The sequence below is a fragment of the Thrips palmi genome, unplaced genomic scaffold (genome assembly GCF_012932325.1).
Source record: "Thrips palmi isolate BJ-2018 unplaced genomic scaffold, TpBJ-2018v1 HiC_scaffold_16, whole genome shotgun sequence".
Lineage (NCBI taxonomy): Eukaryota > Metazoa > Arthropoda > Insecta > Thysanoptera > Thripidae > Thrips > Thrips palmi.
Window position 1 is genome coordinate 13,847,621 of NW_023144625.1, and position 24,810 is coordinate 13,872,430.

Sequence of the window (24,810 nt, forward strand, 5' to 3'; positions counted from 1 at the left end):
GCTCCCTCCCGCCCCGCCCCGCCCCGCCCCGCCCCGCCCCGCCCCGCCCCCCCCGCCCCGCCCCGCCCCGCCCGCCCCGCCCCGCCCGGTCCGACTCACCGCCTGCTTTGCTAAGACGGACGGACACTCTTTGTGACGCGCCCCAAAACCAGATTTCGCCGAATTAATTAAACGTGTTTTGCGCATCGTATCACACACACACACACACGAGCTCACAGACACACCAAGACACACACACACACACCCGACGCCGCCTCGCTCCGTCCCGCTCTTGGTCCCCTTCTCGTCTTCGCCATCTTTTTTTCTCTCTCTCTTTCTCTCGCGAACCTTGGCGCACTGGACTTGCGAAAAATGGAGCAGTAGTCGGCAGGCGACTCTCGATCTAACGGTGTCCCGCTGTGCCGCGGCGATCCGGCGATCCGGTGATCTGGCGATCTGACCTGAAGCTGTGGCGCCAGGCCTCGGCCGCGCCACCCCGAACGTGTACCTCGGATCTGGCGGTCATCCCCCACCCGCTCGGGGCGCTGGAAACAACATTCATTCGAGTTGCAATCGATGAAATTAGCTGTCGCTGTGACAGCCTGTTTGGTGGACGCCAATTTTTTCCCTGGCCTTCTTTGGAACTGTAGAGTGCACCCGTGTACGAAACCCGCGCGAAAATCAACGAACTAGAAGCAGATGAGCCCAGCCGCCCCCAGCACCCCTCCGTACTCCGTACCCTACCCGGACACTGCGTTCTGCCCCACTCTGTCTCCCGCCGCGCCGCTCGCGCCCCACGCCCCTCCCCCCTCCCCCTGGGTCGCGGTGGTCGCGGTGGTCGCGGTGCCCGAGTGGCGTGCCAAGCTTGGCAGAAGGCGCTGGCAGTCGCGTCCAGTCCTTAACCTCGCCAACACAGTGCCATCGCCCGGCGTCGCCCGGCATTCGGCATACCGGTGCTGAGCGGCTGAGAGCGCGGCCGCGATTCGCGCCTTCGTCTTCGTCCGCCCGGCTCGCCTTCCGTTCTCCGTCCCAGCTTCCGGTTTCCGGTTCCCGGTTCCCGGCGCGGCGACGCGGCCACCCCAAGTTCGGTGTCCCCGTGCGAGGCCCGCGTGGCTGGTGTCCCCAACGAGGCCGGCATGCTGCTGACGGCGACCCTGGTGGCCGCCCTGGCCCTGCTGGCGCGCCCGCCCAGCGCGCTGGCCGCCGACAAGATGGTGGAGAGCAACAAGGTGGCCGACGACGACCCCTTCACCTGGTTGACGGACGACGCGGTGGTCATCGAGTCGGCGGGTGAGTGGCCGGAGTGCGTGCGTGCGTGGGCCGCCCAGCCGAGCAGCCGCGCCCCGAGGAGGCCAAGCAGTGCGTAGCGGTGCGGGCCGCTCCCAGCGACGAACCCCTCCTGAAAGACCATCGCGCAACAGCGACAGGAGCGAAGATGCATTGAATGTTTTGGTTCAAAGTCTTCAGGCAGGCGGTGTTTATAACAATCACCGCGCTCTGTTTTTGAGGAAACGTCAAGTGGTGGCCGGCAGGGTGGCCAACCAATAGTACACTAATCAGCGAAAGCGGCGCGCCGCGCGTGGATTTGTATTCATGCCGATGACTCACTGTCACGGTGGCGGGACTGGCGGGCCTCACGTCGATGCCCCGGCCGCCGCGCCACACAACAGGATGTACTTGGATGTATACGCAGGACGTGTCCGGGACCACGCGCCCGACTTAGTCCTCATGCCCGCCCTGATGGGGGTTGGCAAGGCGAAAACAAGGACCAAATTGTTGTCGAAGTTTCTGTTGTTGATCATGTTGTTGTTGTTGGTCCCACAAACAAACCGGCCGAAAGTACCGTACGTGCAAACTAACATTCCCCCTCGGCGCGATAGTGTGCGCGCGACTCCCAGTGCTAAACGGTCCCGCCAACAAGATGGCCCTGCGAGCGCTAGTTCTTCATTTCGTTTGACCGCCACTTTTCCGACGGTGTACTTTCGCTCTCCGTCCTTCGCGACTCGTCGAGTGCGCAATGCCCTTGCAGTGTCCTTGCAGTGCCGCGCAAGGACGACATTGGGCCTTCCCTCTCCCCCAAGGCCCCCGAGGGGGAGGACAGCGAGGAACGCGCGGGCGTTGGCGTCTCCGCGAACGGCCGAAAGGTGTGCGAGGTGTGCCGAGCGACTCCGAATGACTCTGTCTCTGTCGCACCAATGGGGCGTAGCGTAGGGGTGGGACAGAGGCAGAGCGACGAAAGAGTCCATGTGGACTCGCGCGGCAGGCGCTGGCGCCCCTCCAGGTTAATGAGATTACATGCCTCTTATCGTGCGGTCATCGCTAAGCCGCTTAGTGGCGGCCGCCCGCACCGCCCGCACCGCCCGCCGTCAACGCGATGCTTTCCCCGTGAGAATTGGCAATCGGAGACGACTCTCGCCCCGGACTGTCCGGACTGTCCGGACGCCCTCGGCCGCGGCCACCGCGCCTGGGCGCCGCCAGGGCGCCGGCGATTGAGATTCCATTACGATATGCCGTGTGCGCCTGGCGGCCTGCTGGCGCGGTTTGGATCCGAGCGACTTGTCAAGTCGAGCGGCGGCGGCAGGGCGGCAGGGCGACGACGCAGGAGGGGCGCGCGGATGAAGGCTGCGAAGGCTGAACCGGATAGCGGTCAATGTCAGGGGCGTGAGTCCGAGTCCCCTCTCCTCGCGCGTCGCCGCGTCGCCGCTTCACTGCGTCCTGGCGCCGCCACCACCGCGCTGCCTCCACTCCGCCGCGGCGGCCTGCGCGGCCACAACACAACACAGGGCGGCGTGGCGGCGTGGAGGCCGAGGCCGTGGCGTACTCGGCGTGCTGCGAGACGAGACGTGCTAATGTGCCTTTTTGGCAGCGACCTGGGTCAAACCACCGTTAGGTCGGGTCGGGAACGGCGGACGGCTCGGGACGGCCTCGCCTGGCCTCGCCAGCGGGGACCCGTCGAACCAGTCGCGGACTCTAAAGGGTGCGACCCGGCCCGGCCTGGGCCCGGCCGCCGGGCAGGCTTGGGGCAGGCGTCCCAACATCCACCCACTCTCCATGACAAAAACCCTCGCGACAGACAAACAAGGCAAAAAAACAGGGAGGGGGAAAAGCTTTCACGAGACCGGCGCGGTGTGTTTTGAACCCAGGAACGAGCGGCCGATCGTCTTGGCGAAATCTAAATGGGACTTCCCTGCTTGCCGACATGGCGCGGGGCCCGGCGGGGCCAGCCCACTAGCCAGGCCAGCCAGGCCCAGCCCAGATGATATCCATCCAGCCGTCGAGGCACGGCAGGCACGGCGTGTGCAGGAATGCTTACAGCGAGGGTGAACAAAGACATGACGAAGACTGCACACTGTTTGGCAGTCGGCACGCCGCCGACTCAGTTTTACTACCAGATAAAAATGCGCGGCGCGAGCCCGCGCGCAAAAAAATATCTGCAGTGCAGAGAAAGAAAGATGAGGATGTTTGCCGATGACCAAATCCGTTTCCACTGTTGTCGTCTGCAGACGGCAGTGCGGCAGTGCGGCAGGCGATGCCAGGCCAGGCCACCTAACCAGTTGGCGCGCCGTTTTCGCGCCGCTCTTGATCCGATACACTGGCATTGGCTGGCACGCCGGCCGTCCCCATTCCGAGTGCAAAATGAAAAGGGAAGGGAAAAAACGAACGGACTTTCTCTCGGCCGGCCGGCCGGCCGGCCACGCCGCGAGCCACGCCGTCAGCCGCCCCCAAACGAGAACCCCACTAAGAACAGCCCCGCCCCCTCCCCCACCGGCCCCGCCCCGGTCGCGTGGCGGCGGCGTGGCGGCGGCGTCTGGGGGCCGCGGACCGCCGCGCCGCACATTCCTGGAGGCCTCGTGCAAGTGTGTCTTTCTGTTGCGAAGGTTAGGTTAGGTTGGTCTGGTTTGGGTTAGGGGTTGGGTCGGTTGGGACGCGCTGTGCAAGGCGGCCACGCCTTCTCGCGCACCTCGCGCACCTCCACCTCGCGTTGCTTATTCGCGCTGCTAATGCGCGTTGGACACGGGGCCGCGACCGCGTACAAAGCGCGGACGAAAGGAACGCACTCGCGGGCCGACGCAGCGCCGCGCCCGGAACGCACCCACGCTCAAAACGAGGGGCCCCGTCGACCGCGGCACCGCGGCGCGGCGTTGACAAGGCATTAGTTAGCCTGCCGGCCGGGGCGACGAGAACGGGACAAAGTGGCTGGGCGGTTCTCGCGATTTTTTCCCCAGTCTGCCGTTTATTGGCAGCCCTGATTGCCATTTCTTTTCCGCACTGAAGCCACGGATGGGCGCTGGCATGCCGCCTCTTCGCCTCGGTCGCTGCTTCGCTGCTACACTGCTTCTGCGTATCCGATAAACGCCTCTCTGCAGGCCGATTCCCGAGAGTCGCATCGTCGCCCCGTCTCTGTCGCTCTCATGGGGCGTCCCGAAGAAGTGCGTGAGAGACAGAGCGACCAAACGAACCTTCGGAATCGCTCGGTTGCTCTATTTGCACGCGATCCCATGCCGGGTCCATGGCGGCCGTTAGCGTAAGCGTTAGCGCCGTGCGGCTGAGGCGGAGGCTGTACCACTCGGCCCACTCGGCCCGGCGTGGTCCGACCCGACCCAGCCGTACGGCCCCAGCGCTCGCGATACGTCAGGCGTGCCCCCCCCCCCCCCCCCCCCCCCGGCCGCGGAGCCTGACGCCGCGCCGCTCCTCGGAGGGCAACGGCCGTCCAAGAAAGAGAAGGTGGAAGAGCGAAGAGCGAAGAGCACACAAAGACTCGAAGAGGTGGAGGACCTGCCGCAAGCAAGCTGCCGGGCGAGCAAGGCGAGCAGGGCGAGCTCGCCGCGCCGGGGAGGCGGAGGGGGGAAGGGGGAAGGGCAATGTCAGTGTCTGATGAAACGCAACAGTCAAGTTGTTGACCCCCTGCTTGGTCCCGGGGACCGCGCCCCGCCCCGCCAATGCATCCCAGCCTCCTGCCGCGTGCGCCGGCGCCTTGCCGGGTGATTCAGGCCTCCGGGCGGCGTCCTGGGACTGACGGCGTCCTCGTCCACTGTGTTGCAGCGTCCGCGCGAGGCGCGCGGCAGGCGTGGCCCGGGGTGCTGCCCGCGGGGCCCTGCTTCTCCACGCAGGGCCGCCTGGGCCAGTGCACCAGCTTCCGCGCCTGCTACCCCTTCTTCAAGCTGCCCGACTTCTCCACGTGGGAGACCTGGGTGCTGGGCGTGTTCGACACGTGCAGCTACTTCGGCGACACCGGCAGACAGGTCAGTGCCAAGTGAATTCTTGCATCTGCGCTGGCTCAGCAAGGCCGTAATGGTAATGGTAGTTGTGGTCTAGCCCGTAATGGTAATGGTAATGGCGGGGTAGGCAACCGAGCGCGCTGCGACGCACGGGTGCGTGCTGGCTGCCTACCTCGCAGGCGCTCCCAGCGCTCCGCTCCGCTCCGCGCGGCCGGGCTCGCTGGCTTCCAGTGGGGTGGCCTCTCCTAACTCGGCGCGATGCTCGTTGCAGATGTTCGGCGTGTGCTGCACGGAGCCCCAGACGAGGCCGCCTGGCGCCGTGTCGACACCAGGACTGATCCCCGTGGCGCCCATCGAGCCGCAGCAGCCGCAGCGGCCCCAGCCCGTGCCCGTGGTGCCCGTGATGCCCGTGCAGCAGGCCCCCGAGCCGGACACCCCCAGCATCGGCAACCCCGTGCCGGCCGTGTGGCCGCCAGAGGTGCCCACCCACCCGCCGGAAATGCTGACCCACCCCCCGCTGCCGACGCACCCGCCGTCGCTGGGCGTGCCCACCAGCAAGCCGCCCGCCGCCACCACAGAGGCCCCCACCACGACGACCAGGCGGCCCAGGCCGCCGCTGGAAGTGCAGCCCGTGGTGGTGCAGCCGCCGCCGTCGCAGCCCGCCATCCCGCCGAACTGGCCGCCCCCGCTGCCCACGCACCCTCCCGCCACCACCATGAAGCCCGTGAGCACGCTGTCGCCGTGGCCCGGCGCGGTGCCGACCGCCAAGCCGCTGCCCAAGCCCACCACCAAGCCCCCCGCCACGGCCCTGCCGCTGCCCGGGCCCACCCCCGCCCCCGAGCCCATGGACGCCAGCTGCGGCGCCAAGAACGGCTACCAGGACCAGGAGAGGATCGTGGGTGGCCAGAACGCGGACATCGGCGAGTGGCCCTGGATTGTAAGGCCGGCGAAACGGGCGGTGCTAGATCCGAGATGGTTAAGTTGTTTCCCTGACGGTTAAACGTTTGCTCGTCTTCCAGGCGGCGCTGTTCAACGGCGGCAGGCAGTTCTGCGGTGGCTCACTCATCGACTCAACGCACATCCTCTCGGCCGCCCACTGTGTCGCGCAGTAAGTACCCTCGGCGCGCCGCGGCGGGGAGGACGGCTCGCTTGGCCCTACTTGACCTCGGACGTGTTGCAGCATGAGCTCCTGGGACGTGGCGCGGCTCACGGTGCGCCTCGGTGACCACAACATCCGGACCAACTCGGAGACCAAGCACATCGAGAAGAAGGTCCGGCGCGTCGTCAGGCACCGCGGCTTCGACTCCAGGACACTGGTAAGCGTGAGGCGTGGGGTTCGCTGTCTCACCCCGTCCCGTCGTGATCCACTACAGTGTACCTTTACCGCGTGCCCCTGTGCCCCTGTTGCAGTACAACGACGTGGCCATCCTGACGCTGGACTCGCCAGTGCAGTTCCGGAGGGACATCAGGCCCATCTGCATGCCCAGCGGCAGCGCGGCCTACGCTGGCAAGACGGCCACCGTCATCGGCTGGGGCAGCCTGCGAGAGAGTAAGTCCAGCCTCTTCTCCTTGTCTGCTGTCGGCGTGCTGTCGGGTCGAGGGGCGCGGAATTTTCCTGACATGGACGACCGATCCCGAATCAGCGTGACTAACGTTCCTGCTTCGCCTGTCTCCCTGTCTCAGGCGGCCCCCAGCCCGCCGTCCTGCAGGAGGTCAACATCCCCGTGTGGACCAACGCCGAGTGCCGCCAAAAGTACGGCAACGCTGCCCCCGGCGGCATCGTGGACACCTTCCTGTGCGCGGGCCAGGCCAGCAGGGACTCCTGCAGCGTGAGTATCGCCCTCTCTCGCACTCCATGAGTGTGACAGAGACAGAGCAATGAATCGAGTCTTCTGAATGGCACGGCAGTGTGTTGCCGGCCTACGGGGAAGTCCCACTCTCTGACGCGTTGCCTCCTTCTCCTCCAGGGCGACAGCGGCGGCCCTCTGATGGTCAACGACGGCCGGTGGGTCCAGGTCGGCATCGTGAGCTGGGGCATCGGCTGCGGCAAGGGCCAGTACCCCGGCGTGTACTCCCGGGTGACCAGCTTCATGCCCTGGATCCAGAAGAACCTCAAGTAGTCCGCCGGCGTGGCCGTGGCCGCCAAGACGACAGACTGCAAGTGTCCCGCCGCGTGCGACATCGACATCGATGGAATGGGGGACGCGCGGACGGGCGATGTTGTGATATTCGAACTACTTGTGCGCCAAGCTAGTTTGTTTGGTGTCAAGTTGGGGACCCTGCTTGGCGGAGTGTGCCGAGCCCTACCTGGATCTGCTCTGTGGATGTGACGTGCGTCAGCTTAATCGTAAGCGCCCGGTGAAAGTGCCATCTATCAAGTAGTTCTTGCCAATGAGTCAAGACTAGCCATGGTTTCTTCACATGGTGTTTCGAGGTCTGTAATTGGGAATTGATTTGAATTCAGAAACAGACATATGCATTAAAAAAAAAAAAAACAACAGAAAACAAGCTTGGGAAACAAAAGGCTCAAATTTTTACTAAGCTTTTAAATATTTAATGAGGTAGTATAGTAATTTTTAACTTGTTAAGATCTGAAACCTACATCTGTCAAAACAATTTTTTTTCAAATGTTTTTCCAGTGTAGTTTATGTGGATAAGTTACAGTTGGAGACAACAAAGGCTTGTGCAGCTGTCAAGTGAACAACTGAGGAGCTAGGTGTCACAAAAATTTCTTGGTTGCGATTGAGTGATATAAATGACAGCAATAGTTTGATCTTCAAGATTGCATTCTGGATGAATGTACATCCCGAAGATACAATAAATGATATGTGATATGCGATGGCAATTGCTTCAGATAAGTTGGGAGAGGGGGAAATTATTTTATGTCTTATTTAAGAACACAACAATGAGTTCACAAGTTAATTTATTGAGATGAATTACCTCCAATACAATCTTGTAATTTATCACCTTATGAAGTGCGAGTACAAAGCTGACCAGAGGGTCTTGCAATAAATATGTGTGGTCCATGTTACAATGTGGAAGTTACATTCAATGTGTCACAGCCAGACAATTAGAAGAATCAAAACATTCCATCTGATCGAGCTCTCTATGTTCATGATTTTACTAGAAGAAAAAAATAATTTGAAATCTGTACGTACTATGTAAACAAAGCATTAAAAAAGACCAATAATGTTGAAATTATTGAGCCCAAGAGAGAGGGAGAGAGGGTTGCACTTTTGCAATTCCTCTGTATGATATTTATTATTAAAATAAAAATGCATAAAAGTATACGAATTGAGATTTCTCATTTGCCCTCCACAAAATACAGAATGCACATACAAACATTTCTGAAATCTCTTTCATGAAAATAATTACAATAATTATAAGATAGGATATAATAAATAACAATACACAGACTTGATACATAGAGCTCAGTGAACAATCCATGAATGGTCTTGGAGAAGAAACTCTAGATGGTATGAAAATATATGTTAGAGTTGATTTGAGGTACTTGAAAGAAGACTGACATCTAAATTTCATGAGTCAGATGAGATGATTGCCAGTTACATGAAAATTACAGATTAAATATAAATAAAATACATATTACAAGATACATAACAGTGGCCAACAACAGTAAAGCAAACAAGAAACTTCATTGAGTTGCTGCAACAACCGCATCATAAGGACAGAGAACAAAATGGCCTTATTCCAGCTGAATCAATGATTTCAATAAATCAATGATAAGTTCCCAAGTTTTTCTTAAAAGCTATTGAAAACTTTTTTTCATATCATGCCAATGTAATGCAACTAAAATAAATTCTTAAAGTCAACTATCAAGACAAAGAGACTTCATGTGGGCCTCCTTAAATCAAAAAACATTTACAGGCATGGTAACTTCAAATCTGCAACAGCAGAGAGGACTCAGCATTTAGTGAGACTGAGACTGGCAAGACATTGCTTTGTTATAGGTACCTATCACATAGGTAAAGAGAATTACATCCTCAACATGTAGGATACAGATAACAAGTAAATCCGGACTAATGGGAATTGACAGCAATGCTTAGCATTTAGTATTACAGAAAAAATATATCAACAAATTCTATTCAAGAATGTTGGGGGTCCAATTCTCTTCTCCACAACCAAAGCTGGATACATTTAAGTGCTGCAAAATATTTCGAGCTACAAAAACAAACAGAAGAAAAATATAAGAGGAGATTATTTAGAATTTTAATGAATGTAAATCCAATGTTGCTGGCTTCAATTCTTACCCTGAAAGTAACAGGTATCAGTGCTGCTGTCTGGCTGGGGTACAAAGGGAGGCTCTTTGTGCAGCAAATTCTCCCAATCAATGTTTTGAAAGAGAGACATTTTTCGGACATCAGCTCCATTGGGCCTTAAGCTTGGATCTACTGTCAATATAGATTCAATTGCAGAAACAGCCTCACTGGACAAATGTTCCTCTCCTTCAGGCCATGGAATATCTGTAACACAATGACATTTAAAGCATTCGAGGAAAGTGCAAGTAGTCTGAGGCATGCAATTACTCACCTCTGTTCAGAATGTTTTGGAACACAGCATTAGGAGTTTCATCATTAAATGGTGGAATGCCAGTCATAAATTCATAAAGGCACACGCCTAGAGCCCACCAGTCCACACCTGAACCTGGACAAGCAAATTTATATAGATATAAGATCAGCCTGGGGGAAGTTTTGCACCCAAACAAATTGAATTTCTCACCATGATTTTGCCGTAGTAACAGCTCTGGTGCGAGATAATCTGGAGTACCAAGAATGCGTTGATCACTGGCTGCTTTTCCTCGTCGAACAGACTTGGGAGTTCTGAATGGCGTTTGTTGAGACGAAAAAGGAGTAGTAAAAGGTGTTGTTGCAATTGGGCTTAAAATAGCATCTTCCTATAAAGGAACATAGACGTAAAGAAGTTTTGGCAACAGTTCGCTTTTTACCACAACAGTTTCATTTGGAAAACTATATTACCACAATAATATGCCCATTGGAATGAATATCAACAACTAAGGCTGTTGGTTTCTTCTCAGGAAGAGGGGGCAATTCAAAGCGAGTAATTTTGGCAGGTTTTGAAGAATCAGAATTGCAGTGAGGCTTCCGCATAGCCACAGGTGTTGAGAACATGACACCAGCCCCAGTTTTGTCAGCAACACCAGCCCATCGTAGATCTTCATCAGACAAGGACCTAACAAGTTAAAAATATAGATATATTTTCTTTAAATTGTAGATTGTTGACAGTAAACACATGCAATTAAACAATAATCACCAACCTCACTTTCAGAACGCCTTTAAGAGGACTGACAACAGCTCTTTTAACAGACGCACCCTCTGGCTTTTGCCTTTCTTCCTTGCAAACACCATTGACTTCTGGGGGAGGGGACGATATTCGGTCCTGAGGCTGTTCTGGGAGGATATTTAAAGATGTGATCTCCTGTGTTAAGCCAGTATGAACTGGATCTGATAAAGAGTACAGGCGGTCGTCTCCTGATAATCCAGGCAAACGTTTACGTTTCCTTCTACCCAGGAGACAACACGGCCTTGGAAGAACATGTTGGGGAGATCTTGTTGTAGGTGATACTACAAGGCTTGACCTGGACAGCTGATTACTGCCGGTTGACATATCTTTAGCTGAAGTTACATAAGAAAAAGGAAAATTAGAGTGACAAAGCAGAAGTTTTTTGATAAGATAAAATTTAAATTCGAAACAGCAAATGAACCTACACAGGCATACACCACATCTTGAATTCATTCCAGCACTATGGTTTATACTAGATGAATCAGCACCACTACTACAGCATGTGTGGTATGACAGACTAGAGGATATGTCATCCTCAGAGTCAGTTTCTTCTCGGATTCTTTTACGGGCCCCACTCCCATTGTAACTGCTTCCAAGGAAACTTCCATTTGCATCATTAACATTGTCATCACTTTCATTAAGAGTCACTTGATGACCTCTTTCGGAGCAAACGGCTTTTAGGTTGAAACTATGGTCAGCAGAATGAAATGCAGCTATTCCTGATATATGACTGTCATTTTCAGTTCTGTTGACAACCGTAGCAGCTGCAGTAGAAAAAGAAAACGGACAACTTTGGAGAAACACAGAACCTGATGAATAAACTGGATGAATGAAGGTTCAGTCAGACCTGTGTGATCCATAGTTGGTGAAGTAGTGATGTTTGAATCCATGTGGGATGGTTTATGCAATTTTGTCTCACTGAGAGAATCTTGTCCCTCAGTATCAAAACCAAGCATGATTTTCACACTGTTCCGCCCATCTGCAAACAAAGATTTCCTCACTTAAAATTGTTAGAGTATAGATACCCCATTGTTTCTGTTTTCGAGTGAGTTCTCAAAATACAGATGTGAATTGATGAACTCACTGTATGCTGTTGTGTTTGCCTCAGTCTCATGAATTGAGACCCCCGAGGCGTCAGGAGAGGTGATAGACAATCTGCTTGAGTTTCCACTGAGTATAGAACCATTCTCAGAGCCCTTGAACACAACAAATAAAAATGCACAGCTAGAATCCAAAGAAAAAATTCAACAAAATAGCAGAACACCTTAAATAAAGATAAATGTGCCGATGGCTGTCCACAAGTGGGCACCCTGTGAACTTTTCTGTCAATAAAATAACAAACACTTACAAAGCAAAGGTGTGAAGTGAGAGATAAGATCTGACCGGGAGTACGTAGTAAAGCACTGGGAGTTCCTTTGACCAAGTCAGATGCTTCTAAGTCTTGTAAGAAGATAAAAAAGCCTTTAGTTTTAGCAGACTCTCAAAAGTCATTGATAAATATAAACTTGAGTTGCAACCAAAACAAATATCTATAGTTTTGAAATTGTGAAAAAAATAAATTAATTGAATAGCATACCTCTGTTTACATCAATACGGCTGAGTCCAAAGTCTGTGAGTTTCACATGACCTTGACGCGATAACAATAAATTATCTGGTTTTAAGTCTCTGTGAATTATTCCATGACTGAAACAGACAAATCAGGTCATGTTCAAAATGAAGGTAACATAATCATAAATGTATTAGTTAGTGGGTATTCACCTGTGAAGGTACTGAAGTGCTAGGACAACCTCTGAAATGTAAAATACTGCCATTGGCTCTTCAAAGTAGCCATACACACTAAGGAGTGATTTCAGGTCTCCACCCACCATGTATTCCATCACCTATCATAAGATTAAAATGAAATCATTGAAGTACAAATTTAAAGATGAGTAAAAGGTGGAGTAAAGGACAAAATATGCTTACCAAGTATATATTAGAGGTTGTCTGAAGAGAATAAAAAAGTTGAACGCAAAATGGACTTTTCGATAAAGCTAGGGCATTTCGTTCCGTCACAACTGGGAGAGAAAATAATAGAGGATTGTGAATAAAAACCACTGTCAAAGAATTGCCATAGAACACATGAACATTTCTCAAAACTGTTAAACCATAAGAAAATACCTTGGCTAGCCATGTTTTTGTGGATCATTTCTGATTTTTTCATAACTTTTATAGCAAAGAGCTGATCTGGATTGGTTTTCTTGCAACCCAAATAAACTTTTCTGTCGGATGGAAAAGAGATGAGAGGATAAATGATCATTGATAAACAGGAACTTTACACAGCAACATAAAAAGTTGACAAATTATCGAAGGGTGTTAGAAATTACTGCTACTCCACCAAACTAACATGGACAGAGAGTAAACTTTCACTATAAAAGGAAAAGACTTACAGAATAATGTTTAAGTGAAAGAACCTGACTGGTATTAATTTTAACTAACAACAAATATGACGAAAACACATTCACTCAAAAAAGTTACCCAAAAGCTCCTCTGCTAATTCCTTTGATGATAGTGAAGTCGTGGATATCAGGTGGCTTTGAAAGAAAAAGCTCGTTAGTCCAATACTCTTTGAAAATGAACAAAAATGAACGAAACAGACCGTCGACAAGTTAAAACATGAGTGAGGTTGTTACCTTCGAGCTTTCCGGATTTCGTGACACAATAGTATTCAAAATATTGTCTCCAACACGTTCAGTCCCATTAGGATTTTTATTTTCTTTGGATGAATCCATTTTCAAGCCCCCAACCACTCACAAATGCGCTTAAATCTGCAAAAATCACTGGTTCACCGGCACATGAGTGGTGGGTTGTTTTTGAAATGTTTTGCTTCTTGAGTCGATTACACATCGAGGCTCTCTAACTAGAGTCGAATCACAGTCGACTGCTCGACCGATCGTCGTGTGAGATCGATAGGCTTCTGCTGTGAAAATGGTCGTTCCGTGGCATCTTTTTGTTTGAACCGTACTTATTTACTTGAGATCATTAGAACAATGAGTAAAGAACCCTCCTTAAAGTGATGACAAGGATTATCGATAAGCTTTGCATCATACTTTGGGCGTAGATGATGCTATAGCTTCACTCAATACGTGCTTAACCTTTGTGGTTGTGTTTGCATGCACATTACAACATGCATTGCAAAATGAACTCTGTTCTCAGGCAAAGGCTAGTCTTTGTCATTTTTGCTGTTATCTTTTTCTGGACAACCTTGCGAATCTTCTATTCCAGACAACCCCCTTCACTGACAAGGGTAGAGGTAAAGAAGACCAAAGTCTCCATTAAATATTATTCTAATTCCCCTTTGCAAGCTTAGAAAGCAATTTCTGAAGTGACCAACCCCCCTCAAATTTCGAATAAGATAAACAAACAACTCTTTATTCTCCTTTTTTCAAATCACTATTCATTTCCTATTACTCTTTTCTAGTTGTCGGAGGATGGGTCATCGACAGTCATTACCTTGCTACCGGTGTTGATTGAAGTCTATTACGAAGCATTATGTCCAGACTCAAGAAGTTTCCTTCTTACTCAATTATTGCCAACATTTGAAAAGATTCCAGAGGCTATGAATCTTCAATTAATTCCATATGGAAAGGCCAAGGTGAGCATTTCTTCTCTCGAACTCGTGCATACCCGAGTAGTGCTCTTCATTGAAATGCGCACAAAAAGTAATGTACTTAAAGTGCATTTAAAAAGCATGACCTGTTGCGCTCATTTTGATGCAGAGCTCTATGATGGTGCTACCTCCACTCAATATCTTTATATGACTATAATATCATACTTTTTGTACTGTTTTCCAGACTACTCCATCAGGCAAGAGCTACAAATTTGAATGTCAACACGGCCCCACTGAATGCTTGGCTAACAAGGTCCATGCCTGTGGAATGAATATTATTTCAAATCCTGAGACTCGAATTCAATATGCAGCTTGTATGATTGCTGACAACTGGAATCCGGAATCTGCAGGTTCCAGTGTAAGTTTATCATGATTACTATCTTATCATATGATCACTTGTCGTCAATTTCTTAATGTGGAATAAACTGAGTTAAAATTTAATTGTTCCATTTGCTCATATTTTGTAGTGTGCAAAAAAATATGATATTGACTGGGAAAGCATTTGGACTTGTGCCAAAGGAAATCAAGGTAGTAACCTCTTAGCTCTATATGGTAAGAAGACTGACAAAATTGGCTATATAAATTTTATTCCAACTATAGCACTTCAAGGGGTACGTTTTTTTTTAAAATTTCTGTAATGTTCTTTGTTTTATGGTTGTAAAAAAGATCCTACCAGTGTCTATGCTTTACTTACAGAGCACTGAAAATCAGCCAGCAATACTCAAGAACCTACAAAAGGAAATATGTCACTTATATAAGGTATACTTAGAACCTAGTTTTCTTGCTTTTGTGCTTGATGGCACCAACTCATGCTTGCTCTTAAATTTTCAGGAAGACAAGCCAGATGGATGTTCTAAGGTTTCCAATGAATGACTTCCGATATAAGTTTTATAAGATGATGAATTTTGCTGTAATGGAGACTTACAAAGTCGTATTTGTGGTATCTCTTTTTCAAGATACTGCAAAACCTTGTTCATTTTGGACAGTGTATGTATGACTTCTGTTGTATGCTTGTTACCACAAAGTTTTAACTTCTGAGGGACATTGTCCAAGAATTCCATTTATTTTTGGAGCAAGCCCTCATCTCTGGCCAAAGGGTTCTTTCAGTTTGTAACCCATAAAATTTCATTTTAGTCTGTGATTTTAGTTGATGTTGTTAATCTGTAATGTATTGACATTGAACTCAAAATCTTATCTAATGAAGATTGTATGGAATTTATTGTGTGACGAGAGTATCTGACAATATAATATAGAAATTATGAAATGTTTGGTCGTAAGAAGGACAAAAGGCAGCTATTTTGTGCTTTTTCCCTTTTTTTTTGTTTGATAATGGATTGGTTGTGCCCTTATGAAACATATTGAACATTGTATGTCGTAAGAAAAATTACTGACTCTAAAGCGTATTTTGCTGTGTCTATTTTCAAGACTGATCTCTGCTTATTGCCAAAAAGTATTAAGAAACTCCATGTATTTTATACAAATTCTTAATAATTGCTGTAAGTTTCTGCATTTTGAGGATCTAAATTGTCAACCTCTAAAATTTTCATTGCTTGAATGGAAATAGTGGCTTTGCTGTTTTCACATGATTTGTGTTGTGTGTGTATCATCTTCATTCACCTTTATTTTTCCTCCTTTGAAGTATTTTGTAATTTTTTACCACTTCATATTTGCAGCATTGATAGCAGTGTGTAACATTATGGCATTTATTTTATTATAGAATAATAGTACTGAAACAATATTTGTCTTGCCTACAACTCTGTACAAGTGTAGAAAAATTCTCTCATTTGTTAACAAGTTCTGAACAATATTTGAATCAAGTCAGTCAATCAATTCTCTGTTGTATGTTTTATTTAAGAAGCTGATTTTACTTATGAAGCTTAAATATTTAATCGGATGGTGTGATTGAGAGTCAATACTGTCATTGAGATCTGTGATAACCTTTACTTTTATTTCCAGAATTGTAACCAATACTGAATCAATATGAAGGTAGCTTAGTTATAGATCATGTTATTTACCTGGTGTTACCACTCATGCACAACTTGTTGGTTTCAACACACAAGTTTCCTTAAACCAATAAAATATTTTTGTCCCTTGACATATGTCTACTGCTTAAATCTAGTCTAGGGTTGGGACTGTAAGATTCAAAGCTATTGATATAAAAAACAAGTTTTATCTTATCCTACCTTAAGATCTTACAGCTAAACAGCAATTCTTTAAGGAAGAGAAAGGGGGAAACCTCAGTCGTTTGAAGAATGGAGGTGACGTAGTCCTTTCAAAGCCTTTTTCCCTCCATTTCGGTACACGTCTTCAGGCAATAACTTCGAACTAAACGATCCGAGTCTTGGTTTTTGACCCTCCTCTGACATCAGGCACTTCCACCGTGAGAGAATCTGGAAAATAATCTAAGAAAATAACATAAAATCAATTAATTAGTCTCATTGAAAATTGTATTCTTTAATCTTATTTTGAGCATAGAATTACCTCAGAATGACCTTTACATCCAAATTCTCTCTCAATTAGGTCAGCCTCTTGTTCATCCAGTGGAAGTTCTCTCAATAGAGAACGCAAACCTCTATCATCTAGACTTTCAGATACTATTATTATATCCTCTTCAAGTAGTTCATCTTGGCTTGACAGGAGTTCTGAGATTGAAGAACAATAAAAAGATATTGCCACATCTAACAAAAATAATTAAGAGCTCCTGACATAATACTTACTATTGTACTCTTTCTTACGGCTCTCCATCTTTCTTAGGTGTATGCCTTCTTCATATTGATTATTATTGCCTCGGACAATATACTGGTACTGGTGATATGTGGGTCCAATGGTGAAATTTGTACCACCCACGACTATAAAAGGAGCAGATGACGATAAAGCAACATTTTTAGGCTTTTATTTGATTTAGAAATATTGAAAACTTACTGCTGATAACAGTTTTTGATCTTGGTTCATTGCTGGCTTTGGACCTATGGTGTGGACGTCGTGAACTAAATCCCGAACTTCGCTTGGGCTCATTTTGGTCACTATTGTCATTTGGTGATTCAGTTTTTGCTGGAGATTTAGGTGGGGATTTTGGTGGAGATTTAAGAGGAGATTTCAAATTCTGTTCTGTCTGTATCTTCTGTTCCAATTCTGTATTAACAGTCTCCCTAGGCCGGGCTGGTGAGGGAACGGCATCTGTTACAACTGTGTTCCTGCTCAGTTGTGGCGAAGAAATTTTTGAAATGCTGTCACTCTGTCCCACCTGTCTGTCACTGTTAGGCTTAGGAAGGACCTCCAAGGCCTCTGATAGGACACCTGTTGGTTGAGCAGGGGAAGGCACAGAGTCTGTCTGCCCCTGAAACATTTTCCCCAACTGTTGGGAGAAGAAAACGAATTTAAAAAGCGCTATGGCAATGATTATCTGAGAGCATTCCGAAACGTAACGTACCATCGACTTCGTACCACTCCTCAATGCTCCCCAATCACGAATGTCGCTTGATGTTGCGATCGTCACGTAAAAACGACAAAGAAAACAAAATAAGAGATTAGCCGGGGTGCAGCCAACAACACGCGTTAATCTTATCAAGACTAAATTCTCAGTTGCAAATTGACAACTGTCTTTAATGAATCAAAACTGAACCAGATATTTCATAAAACGGTCTCCATATCTTTAAACACGAAAACTGTTGCTTCAAATAGTATAAATAGGTGATTATTTCTCGCGTATTTACTTCTGCAACGGGCTTTCTGCTATCCCTGCCATGAAGTAAAACGGACGTCAAAGTGGAAACAAAAAAATATGTTTTGTCTCATTACCTTTGAGTTACATTTAAAAACTGATTGAAAAAATAAATTTATTATATTATTTTTTTAGGGTTCCTAATAAGCAATTCATAATATTTTAACAATAAATGAACAGATGAGTTTGGAACGTTTGAAAGCGAAGAGACACGATTTTGACTTTAGTGGGCTACTTCCTCCGGCCCAGTCTTTGCAGTCTTTTTCCGGTGTGCTGTTGTCCACACTACGGGTAAGCTGCGGCAATCCGCCGTTGATCTCTGAAAATATTATCCATCGTAGCCAAATTCTAACTGTAAGATATGTCCTAGTCTTGTATTTGATGTGTTTAACCATTTCCTTAGTCCCGATTTTGTCCTGAACTTTTACCGGCTGCGTGACGTGTCTTCAACATGCTCCCTGTTTAGGTTATGTTATTTTCTTCAGATTATTATTAATTGTTAAAAATCTGTGTTCCAGCTTCAAGATGGGCAAGGGCAATAATATGATCCCGAATGGGCACTTCCACAAGGACTGGCAACGATTTGTCAGATGTTGGTTTAACCAGCCCGCCCGTAAATTCCGTCGGCGACAGAACCGCATCAAGAAAGCTAAGGCTGTCGCACCTAGACCCGCCAAGGGTAGTCTTCGCCCAATTGTGCGTTGCCCCTCCTTCAAGTACCACACCAAGGTCCGTGCCGGCCGTGGTTTCACTCTGGACGAGCTCAAGGTGAGACCAGCGTCCCAATCTTCATCCACTTACTTTCTAACCTAAGACTTTCGAGGTTATGTTTGATTTAAGTGAACTGTGTAGAGTGCATTTTTAGAGTTTGAGCACTGTTTTGGCCTGAGCTAGTCTTCTAGTGTGAGGTTTAATGGCTCCGTTTTATTTTTGAAACTGTTGTATTGTGTTGTGTTTATCAGTTGTGTATACAGTTTGTTTTGACTGGCTTGTTGTCTTGTCTTAGTTTCACATTGGACTAAGCAAGTTTTAATGTTCATATCTTTTGACAGGGTGCTGGTCTGACCTCACGCTTTGCCCAAACAATTGGCATTGCTGTTGACTACAGGCGCCACAACAAGTCTGTTGAATCCCTTCAGCAGAATGTCCAGCGTTTGAAGGTTTACAAGTCCAAGCTGATCCTGTTCCCCATCAGAGCCAACAAGAAGTTGAGGAAGGGTGAAGCCACTGTAAGTGTTCATTATGCCCATATATCAGTGCTGGTCTTACATCTTGACACTTGTTCACTATGCTGTATTGTTTGCCTTCCAGGAGGAGCAGCGTAAGGTTGCCACCCAGCTGGAGACTAAGGTCCTGCCCATTAAGCAGAAGTGGCCCAAGCTCCAGGCCCGCGCTATCACAGAGGAGGAAAAGAACTTCTCCCCCTATGATACTCTTAGGAAGGTAAGACATTTTGTCTTCGTGTGGATTGTGATTTTCTCTTGTGTACATTGCTAGGGTCAACAACTTAACTCTTTGTTTACTTTTCAGGCCCGTTCTGATGCCAAGTTGGTTGGTATCCGAGCTAAGCGTATTAAGGATGCTGCGGAAAACCCCGATGACATTTCCAAGGTTAAGAAGTAAATGTGAAGGTGGAGTTATTAATAAATTACAAATCCAAAATTGGCATGTTTTTAATATGCTCCTCTTGCTCATTAATCTCACAACTTTTCTGAAAACTGCTGTCTGGGAATTTTAGTGACCCACACTCTCAAGTGAAAGGTGGGCATGTTAACACTTATTGTCTTTGGCAAGGTAAGACTAGTTAATTCAAAGAAGCCGAACTTCTATTACTTAAGTACAAATGATGAAACTAAGTACAATGTTTCACAGCCAAATGTAGAAACTGCCTGAAGTCATCAAGACGATTTTACAACTGTAGGGCGGTAACTTTTCCCTTGTTTTTCTTCTATTGCCATTGCTGTGAAGGTTGGCACATATATATGTGGTGTAGCTACTGTCAGGTGGCCTGCAATATCAATCTCATATCTAGCTCCTGGCTCAGTGATCCATTCGGGTGTAATTATAAACTCATCTTCTGTTCTTGCATCTGCTTTCTTATTTTGAGCAAGAAGGCCTGGTTTAGTTACAAAGCCAAGGCCAATTATTTTGTTTCCAGTAAAACCGTATCTAGAATGACAATTAGTAAGTCAATGCTCAGTTACTTGCATTCAATTTGTCGAAGAAATGTCTGTTTACTCACCCAGCAGATGTAAGTGTGCCAACAAACTCTTTGTTGCGGTATATGGGCTCCCCACCCCAGGCCCATACATCCTTGTCTGGATCAACCTCATCCAAACTAAACATAACTAGTCTTTTAGTTACACCAACCTTCTTCTGACGAGTTAGTGCGTACTTTCCAATAAAGTACTCCTTCTGAAATTTTTTTACATAAAGTTTAAAATTTAAATATGTTACATTGTACTGTACTGTGATCCTTAGTTTGAAATACTTACATCAAGCTTCACTAGATATCCACTTCCAGTTTCGAATGGAGTTGTTTCACTGTTCAGATCTTCAGCCCAAAATGGTATGAATTTCTCAATGCGCATGAACCGTTGTGTTAGCATACCAACATTCCGGGCTCCATAATCTCGCCCAACCTGAAAGGGAAGACAGTTAAAACCCTAATCCACAACAAGTATCTTACACTGACAACATTTCTTACTTTCATTAGGCGGTCATACACATGGAGGGCATACTCTGATGGTATGTACAGGCAGTAGCCAGGTTCTCCTGTGTGTGTGAATGCCATTACAAGGACGTTTGATGCATAGCCCACATTCACTTTCTATGGAGAAAAGTCAGTTTAATTTAATACAAAATAATTCTTTTAAAGTTTTAAGTGGGTTCAAGAAGAGGTATACATACTCGGTAGGTGAATGAGTGAAGGTTCAGTGCTGCATTTGAGAGCTCTGACAGAAGTTGCCTTGATTTATGTCCCACAACATTAATCACAGTGTACATTGAAGTCAAATCTTTAAGTGTCACAGATCCATCAGAGTCTAAATGGCTTCTCATCCATTCAAACACCCGTGTTTGTTGTGAAGTGGGGGAAACCATGAAGAAACTAAAAATGTTGACCATCACAATGGAATTTCAGAATACATTTCCTGATGCAGGTTGAATTTTTGTTGAGAAATTGAGGGACTATTCTTACCAATACTTGTCTTGCCGAACGAGGATGCAATCGTTTTCGTAACCACCTCGTTCATTTTGCATACCAGTGTGAACAATACCACCAACTGGTATGTTGACATCATTTGAACAAAGGCGTTGTAAGTATTCCAGCACACTTGGACCGTTTGACTGAAACAAATTTAAAATGGAAGAAGCCAAAAATTATTCTCAATACCAATTTACACCTTTATTAACAACTTAATTTGAAAGACTTATACCTTGATTAGAATTTTGGAAAAAGAAGACATATCAATAATTCCAACTCCTTCTTGACAGGCTTGAAACTCTTCTTGCATATACTTAAAGAACTTGGGTTTGTAAAATGTTCCTGGTGGCATTTGGGCAGGCTTATCCCAATCTAGAAACAATTTAAATTTGGTCATCACATCACTTTGATGGAATGAATTAGCATCATTTTCAAAACACTTACGTTGTTGTGAAGAATCAAAATACAGTGGCCTTTCAAAGGCCATTCGAGTTCCAAATACTGCTCCATACCTTTCTAAAACACTGTAAAGGGGTGAACATCGAAGCTTCCGAGCGTGATTGTATTCACATTGCATAGGATGCATTATTGCATAATGTCTGCAAGTGTGAATGAGAGAAAACAGTGTTTTGATATTTGATGGACTTTGAAATACAGTATCACGGTCTCAATACTCCAACACAGAAACTACTCACCGTCCTACCACTTCTTTTGTGCGTTCTTGAAGATACTGCCTATTATTGTGGAGATCTAGAAACCTTTGAACACTGAAAGAGAGTAAATCTTGTGTGGGTTCTCCTTCAATGATCCATTCTGCTACTGCTCGCCCAATGCCTCCACCACCTTCCAAGGGATTGCCATTCATACCCACAGCCACCAAATAATTACGAACCTTGCAAAGAGATAATATCCACATTGAAAAAACTGCTGAATTTTTCTACACCATAAAATAATAATTTAAAGGTGTGGATACCTCAGGTGCTTCACCAATAACCCATCTTCCATCTGGTGTGAAGTTGTCTGGAGAGCTTAGCAAGTGAGGCGTTGGAACTTTCCCTAAAACGGGCATTCGGTGGACAGCCTTTTCCCATAGAGGCCCTGCTCAAACAACGCATTTGGTTTCAAGTTGTCCGCTCTATAACTCTTTGTCAGAGGATAAACAAATCTGATACTTACGGAAATGAGTCCAATCTGATGTATCTCTTTCTTTCCAATTTTTGGGTATACCTAAACCATCTGTAAATGCAGGTTTGGCTTCCAACTCAAAACCTCCAACAAGAACACCGCCATTAAATTCGCGAGCATAGATACTAGAATCAAAATCTCTCACACACGGCAAGTTTGAGTTAACATCAAATGGTTCAGTGATTGCGTAGAAATGCTCTGCTGGATAAGCAGGAATAGCAACTCGAGGGTTGCTTTTAAGACCCAAGTCACGAGCCCACTAAAAGTAAAATAAAACAGTAATTAGAGATTGAATTTCTTAAACAAATATTAAATAAATCTTGATTTTTTTTTTAAATGTGAAGATAGGTCTCACCATGCCCGCACTGTTTACAAAATATTCACATTTCACTGTACCAAGATTTGTTTTCATTCCGTACACTTTTCTATCCTTGATAAGAATTTGCTCCATCTCACAATGCTCTACATACTTTGCTCCTGTGGAAAGGAATAAATTTAATTAAGTCTGTGACAGAATTTTACACTTTATAAATTGACACAATATAGTGATAGTAAGTGCCTTACCACCAGTTTGAGCAAGAGTGGCAAGAGCATGACATATTGACTGAGGCTGGGCAACAGCATCCTCCTCTACCCATATCCCTCCCTCCAAGTCATCGGAGAACAGTAGTGGGTGCAATTTCTGAAGTTCAGCGCGACTCACAACCTGTTAAAATTTAATAACAACAAATTATTACTCAAGACATTAAATTCAATAATAATTTTAATAATTTTGGCATTACCTCACAATGAAGCCCTGAGGGAGCATTGTATGCCATTCGCCTCCTCAATGCAATCATTCGCTCATGAGTCTGTGCCAGGTTTAGACTTCCACATTCACGGAGACCTGAAGTAATTTAAAAAGGCATTAAGAACTGCAAGGGGGTGGTATTGGCTGAGAAAACAATTAACAGGTTTCCAACCGATATCAAATCCTTGAGCTTGCAGTTGGCGGTACAGCTTTATACTGTTCATAATGATTTCCCGGGTATGAGTAGGTTTAAATAATCCTAAAGTGCCTGAGCTGAAGTGAGATGTACCACTTCCAATGCTGTAATTGAAAAGAAAGATTAAAAAGGGGGATTGTTAATACATTGCCACAAAACAAAGTGCTACATCCAAGCAGGGTTTGGGACCCTTAAGGAACATGGCACACTAGTGACAGGACAGTGTCAAGACAAGATTTATGCTCATGCTCAACAAAATTACTTACGTGTCTTTATCAATAACTAATACATCAGTCAGACCATTTTGGACTAGATGATAAGCAACAGAATTGCCAACAATTCCTGCTCCGCAAACGACAACTTGTGCTTCTGATGGCAGCTGTTTGGATGCAAGGCCTCTAGTAGAAACACCCATGGATGACGCTTGGTGCCAAGTTTGGAATTTTCCTAGTGAGCGGGCCATATTTCCAAACTGGTTGCACATCGGACATAAGTAAGCTGTCATTGTGAAATATTCTGAAAAGGAACAACATGCCTAAGTCATAAACAAACGAAGTGAACTTGAGAAAATTAGTTCACAGGCTCTCTCCTTGGAAAATAAGTGAAATAATCAGCAAAGAAGGGCAAAATAAGAAGCGATTCTTACTTTATCGTTCATCACAGTTGCAAATTGCTAGAGTTTGCTTGCAAAAGCATGACCCAATCTTTGAGAATTGTGACATTTGGCTATGCCGCCCATAAGCAAAGCATACAGCTTCCTAAAAAATAAGGTGGCGATACAAAAGGAGAAAACTTTTTTAAATAAAAGCATTTGCGATGAGCATCACATTGATAAAGGCATAATATTTACCATATTTATCACATTCTGTAGTTCAGAACTTCCAGCTAGCAGAAGACGTTTAGCCTACTGCTGCACTGCGAATAATCATTCTTTCACTTTTGGAAATAAGAAATTATTTAGAACTTTCACTGATATGAGTTTACCAGCTAAACGGTGGCTGAAATAAGCACCACAAACTTGTTGTGGATAGCATGAATGTCATTTCAAAAGAATGGAAAAACTATTAGCTTTGATCAAGACGTAATTGCCGTTCTGTTGGTACTCCTCGTAGCAGCCGCTGCAGCTTTTTTCTTTCAAAAATAAAAAACAGCTGATCGGTCTTGTTTGTCTAGGATAATGGAAGTGGCGCTTGGGTGGCAAATGCCCGTGCGATGAAGCTCTCGACTTCATATTTGCAACTTAATCAAAACCCATAAATAATGCAAAGACATTTGAAAATCATTGAGAAATAAACACAAGAGATATTCTTAGCGTGAGCATTTGTCTGTCGTTCGCTCGGGAACGCTCTCGGGTGCTTTCGGACCGCGGTTCGGCTGTCCTCGAGTCTCGGCTCGGCGGTCGCTCGGGTGACCTCGGGTAACTTCGGAGCTTGTTCGGACACGTTCGGGGGCCCCGCTCCGCTCCCCGCGCCCCCCTCACCTGCCATAGTACCCCACCTGCTGCTGGCGGACGGGCCCGGAGCGGCGCCCGCTCGAGCCGAACTCAAAAA

The 24,810-nt window shown here is 46.8% G+C and overlaps 6 protein-coding genes across 8 annotated transcripts; 3 read left to right on the forward strand and 3 right to left on the reverse strand.

Annotated features, from left to right (window-relative positions):
• Positions 1–848: 848 nt before the first annotated feature.
• Positions 849–7,693, forward strand: LOC117642800 (serine proteinase stubble-like). Its single transcript, XM_034381350.1, has 8 exons — positions 849–1,269; positions 5,023–5,222; positions 5,470–6,135; positions 6,218–6,306; positions 6,379–6,514; positions 6,609–6,747; positions 6,882–7,027; positions 7,166–7,693. The coding sequence occupies exons 1-8, from the start codon at positions 1,116–1,118 to the stop codon at positions 7,316–7,318; spliced, it is 1,683 nt and encodes a 560-aa protein (XP_034237241.1). The 5' UTR covers positions 849–1,115; the 3' UTR covers positions 7,319–7,693.
• A 411-nt stretch (positions 7,694–8,104) lies between these two features.
• Positions 8,105–13,449, reverse strand: LOC117642792 (serine/threonine-protein kinase greatwall). Its single transcript, XM_034381337.1, has 16 exons — positions 13,187–13,449; positions 13,032–13,087; positions 12,675–12,775; positions 12,480–12,571; positions 12,276–12,397; positions 12,094–12,200; positions 11,866–11,957; positions 11,602–11,713; positions 11,365–11,496; positions 10,943–11,281; positions 10,492–10,849; positions 10,193–10,406; positions 9,936–10,110; positions 9,747–9,860; positions 9,467–9,679; positions 8,105–9,377 (listed from the first exon to the last, which is right to left on the reverse strand). Exons 1-16 carry the CDS (start codon positions 13,283–13,285, stop codon positions 9,298–9,300), a joined length of 2,406 nt encoding a protein of 801 aa, XP_034237228.1. The 5' UTR covers positions 13,286–13,449; the 3' UTR covers positions 8,105–9,297.
• Positions 13,450–13,466: 17 nt separating this feature from the next.
• On the forward strand, positions 13,467–16,258 carry LOC117642797 (gamma-interferon-inducible lysosomal thiol reductase-like). Its single transcript, XM_034381345.1, has 6 exons — positions 13,467–13,806; positions 13,975–14,148; positions 14,348–14,521; positions 14,631–14,774; positions 14,860–14,922; positions 14,995–16,258. The coding sequence occupies exons 1-6, from the start codon at positions 13,681–13,683 to the stop codon at positions 15,034–15,036; spliced, it is 723 nt and encodes a 240-aa protein (XP_034237236.1). The 5' UTR covers positions 13,467–13,680; the 3' UTR covers positions 15,037–16,258.
• Positions 16,085–17,903, reverse strand: LOC117642796. The gene is made up of 5 exons (XM_034381344.1): positions 17,594–17,903; positions 17,086–17,518; positions 16,881–17,012; positions 16,645–16,805; positions 16,085–16,565 (listed from the first exon to the last, which is right to left on the reverse strand). The coding sequence occupies exons 1-5, from the start codon at positions 17,594–17,596 to the stop codon at positions 16,401–16,403; spliced, it is 894 nt and encodes a 297-aa protein (XP_034237235.1). The 5' UTR covers positions 17,597–17,903; the 3' UTR covers positions 16,085–16,400.
• A 143-nt stretch (positions 17,904–18,046) lies between these two features.
• On the forward strand, positions 18,047–19,546 carry LOC117642798 (60S ribosomal protein L13). 2 transcript variants are annotated; one of them, XM_034381346.1, is made up of 5 exons: positions 18,047–18,175; positions 18,403–18,652; positions 18,937–19,113; positions 19,196–19,327; positions 19,415–19,546. In XM_034381346.1, exons 2-5 carry the CDS (start codon positions 18,410–18,412, stop codon positions 19,505–19,507), a joined length of 645 nt encoding a protein of 214 aa, XP_034237237.1. In that variant the 5' UTR covers positions 18,047–18,175; positions 18,403–18,409; the 3' UTR covers positions 19,508–19,546. The 2 variants fall into 2 exon arrangements, with proteins under 2 accessions (XP_034237237.1, XP_034237239.1); XM_034381348.1 differs by having other exon boundaries at positions 18,106–18,238.
• On the reverse strand, positions 19,540–24,742 carry LOC117642791 (pyruvate dehydrogenase phosphatase regulatory subunit, mitochondrial-like). 2 transcript variants are annotated; one of them, XM_034381336.1, is made up of 18 exons: positions 24,111–24,742; positions 23,907–24,018; positions 23,527–23,776; positions 23,237–23,364; positions 23,057–23,160; positions 22,839–22,980; positions 22,630–22,751; positions 22,266–22,533; positions 22,063–22,187; positions 21,785–21,981; positions 21,534–21,688; positions 21,322–21,461; positions 21,084–21,232; positions 20,795–20,993; positions 20,592–20,714; positions 20,380–20,526; positions 20,127–20,299; positions 19,540–20,053 (listed from the first exon to the last, which is right to left on the reverse strand). In XM_034381336.1, exons 3-18 carry the CDS (start codon positions 23,763–23,765, stop codon positions 19,783–19,785), a joined length of 2,682 nt encoding a protein of 893 aa, XP_034237227.1. In that variant the 5' UTR covers positions 23,766–23,776; positions 23,907–24,018; positions 24,111–24,742; the 3' UTR covers positions 19,540–19,782. The 2 variants fall into 2 exon arrangements, with proteins under 2 accessions (XP_034237227.1, XP_034237226.1); XM_034381335.1 differs by lacking the exon at positions 23,907–24,018 and having other exon boundaries at positions 19,783–20,053.
• Between the last annotated feature and the right edge of the window lie 68 nt (positions 24,743–24,810).

Excerpts from the sequence above, each read along its gene's own strand:
- LOC117642800 (XM_034381350.1), top strand. The coding sequence starts at position 1,116 with ATGCTGCTGACGGCGACCCTGGTGGCCGCCCTGGCCCTGCTGGCGCGC. Across the intron at positions 1,270-5,022 it reads GGTGGTCATCGAGTCGGCGG|CGTCCGCGCGAGGCGCGCGG; the intron begins GTGAGTGGCCGG and ends ACTGTGTTGCAG. Across the intron at positions 7,028-7,165 it reads CCAGCAGGGACTCCTGCAGC|GGCGACAGCGGCGGCCCTCT; the intron begins GTGAGTATCGCC and ends CTTCTCCTCCAG.
- LOC117642792 (XM_034381337.1), bottom strand. The coding sequence starts at position 13,285 with ATGGATTCATCCAAAGAAAATAAAAATCCTAATGGGACTGAACGTGTT. Across the intron at positions 12,776-13,031 it reads ATTAGCAGAGGAGCTTTTGG|AAAAGTTTATTTGGGTTGCA; the intron begins GTAACTTTTTTG and ends TCCATCCGACAG. Across the intron at positions 10,850-10,942 it reads AAGATGTGGTGTATGCCTGT|CTAAAGATATGTCAACCGGC; the intron begins GTAGGTTCATTT and ends ATGTAACTTCAG.
- LOC117642797 (XM_034381345.1), top strand. The coding sequence starts at position 13,681 with ATGCATTGCAAAATGAACTCTGTTCTCAGGCAAAGGCTAGTCTTTGTC. Across the intron at positions 13,807-13,974 it reads CTTCACTGACAAGGGTAGAG|TTGTCGGAGGATGGGTCATC; the intron begins GTAAAGAAGACC and ends ACTCTTTTCTAG. Across the intron at positions 14,149-14,347 it reads TTCCATATGGAAAGGCCAAG|ACTACTCCATCAGGCAAGAG; the intron begins GTGAGCATTTCT and ends ACTGTTTTCCAG.
- LOC117642796 (XM_034381344.1), bottom strand. Across the intron at positions 17,013-17,085 it reads ATCAAAAACTGTTATCAGCA|TCGTGGGTGGTACAAATTTC; the intron begins GTAAGTTTTCAA and ends CTCCTTTTATAG. Across the intron at positions 16,566-16,644 it reads GATGTAAAGGTCATTCTGAG|ATTATTTTCCAGATTCTCTC; the intron begins GTAATTCTATGC and ends TTATTTTCTTAG.
- LOC117642798 (XM_034381346.1), top strand. The coding sequence starts at position 18,410 with ATGGGCAAGGGCAATAATATGATCCCGAATGGGCACTTCCACAAGGAC. Across the intron at positions 19,114-19,195 it reads TGAGGAAGGGTGAAGCCACT|GAGGAGCAGCGTAAGGTTGC; the intron begins GTAAGTGTTCAT and ends TTTGCCTTCCAG. Across the intron at positions 19,328-19,414 it reads CCTATGATACTCTTAGGAAG|GCCCGTTCTGATGCCAAGTT; the intron begins GTAAGACATTTT and ends TTTACTTTTCAG.
- LOC117642791 (XM_034381336.1), bottom strand. The coding sequence starts at position 23,765 with ATGACAGCTTACTTATGTCCGATGTGCAACCAGTTTGGAAATATGGCC. Across the intron at positions 22,188-22,265 it reads ATCAGATTGGACTCATTTCC|GGCCTCTATGGGAAAAGGCT; the intron begins GTAAGTATCAGA and ends TTGTTTGAGCAG. Across the intron at positions 20,715-20,794 it reads TTCACTCATTCACCTACCGA|AAAGTGAATGTGGGCTATGC; the intron begins GTATGTATACCT and ends TTTTCTCCATAG.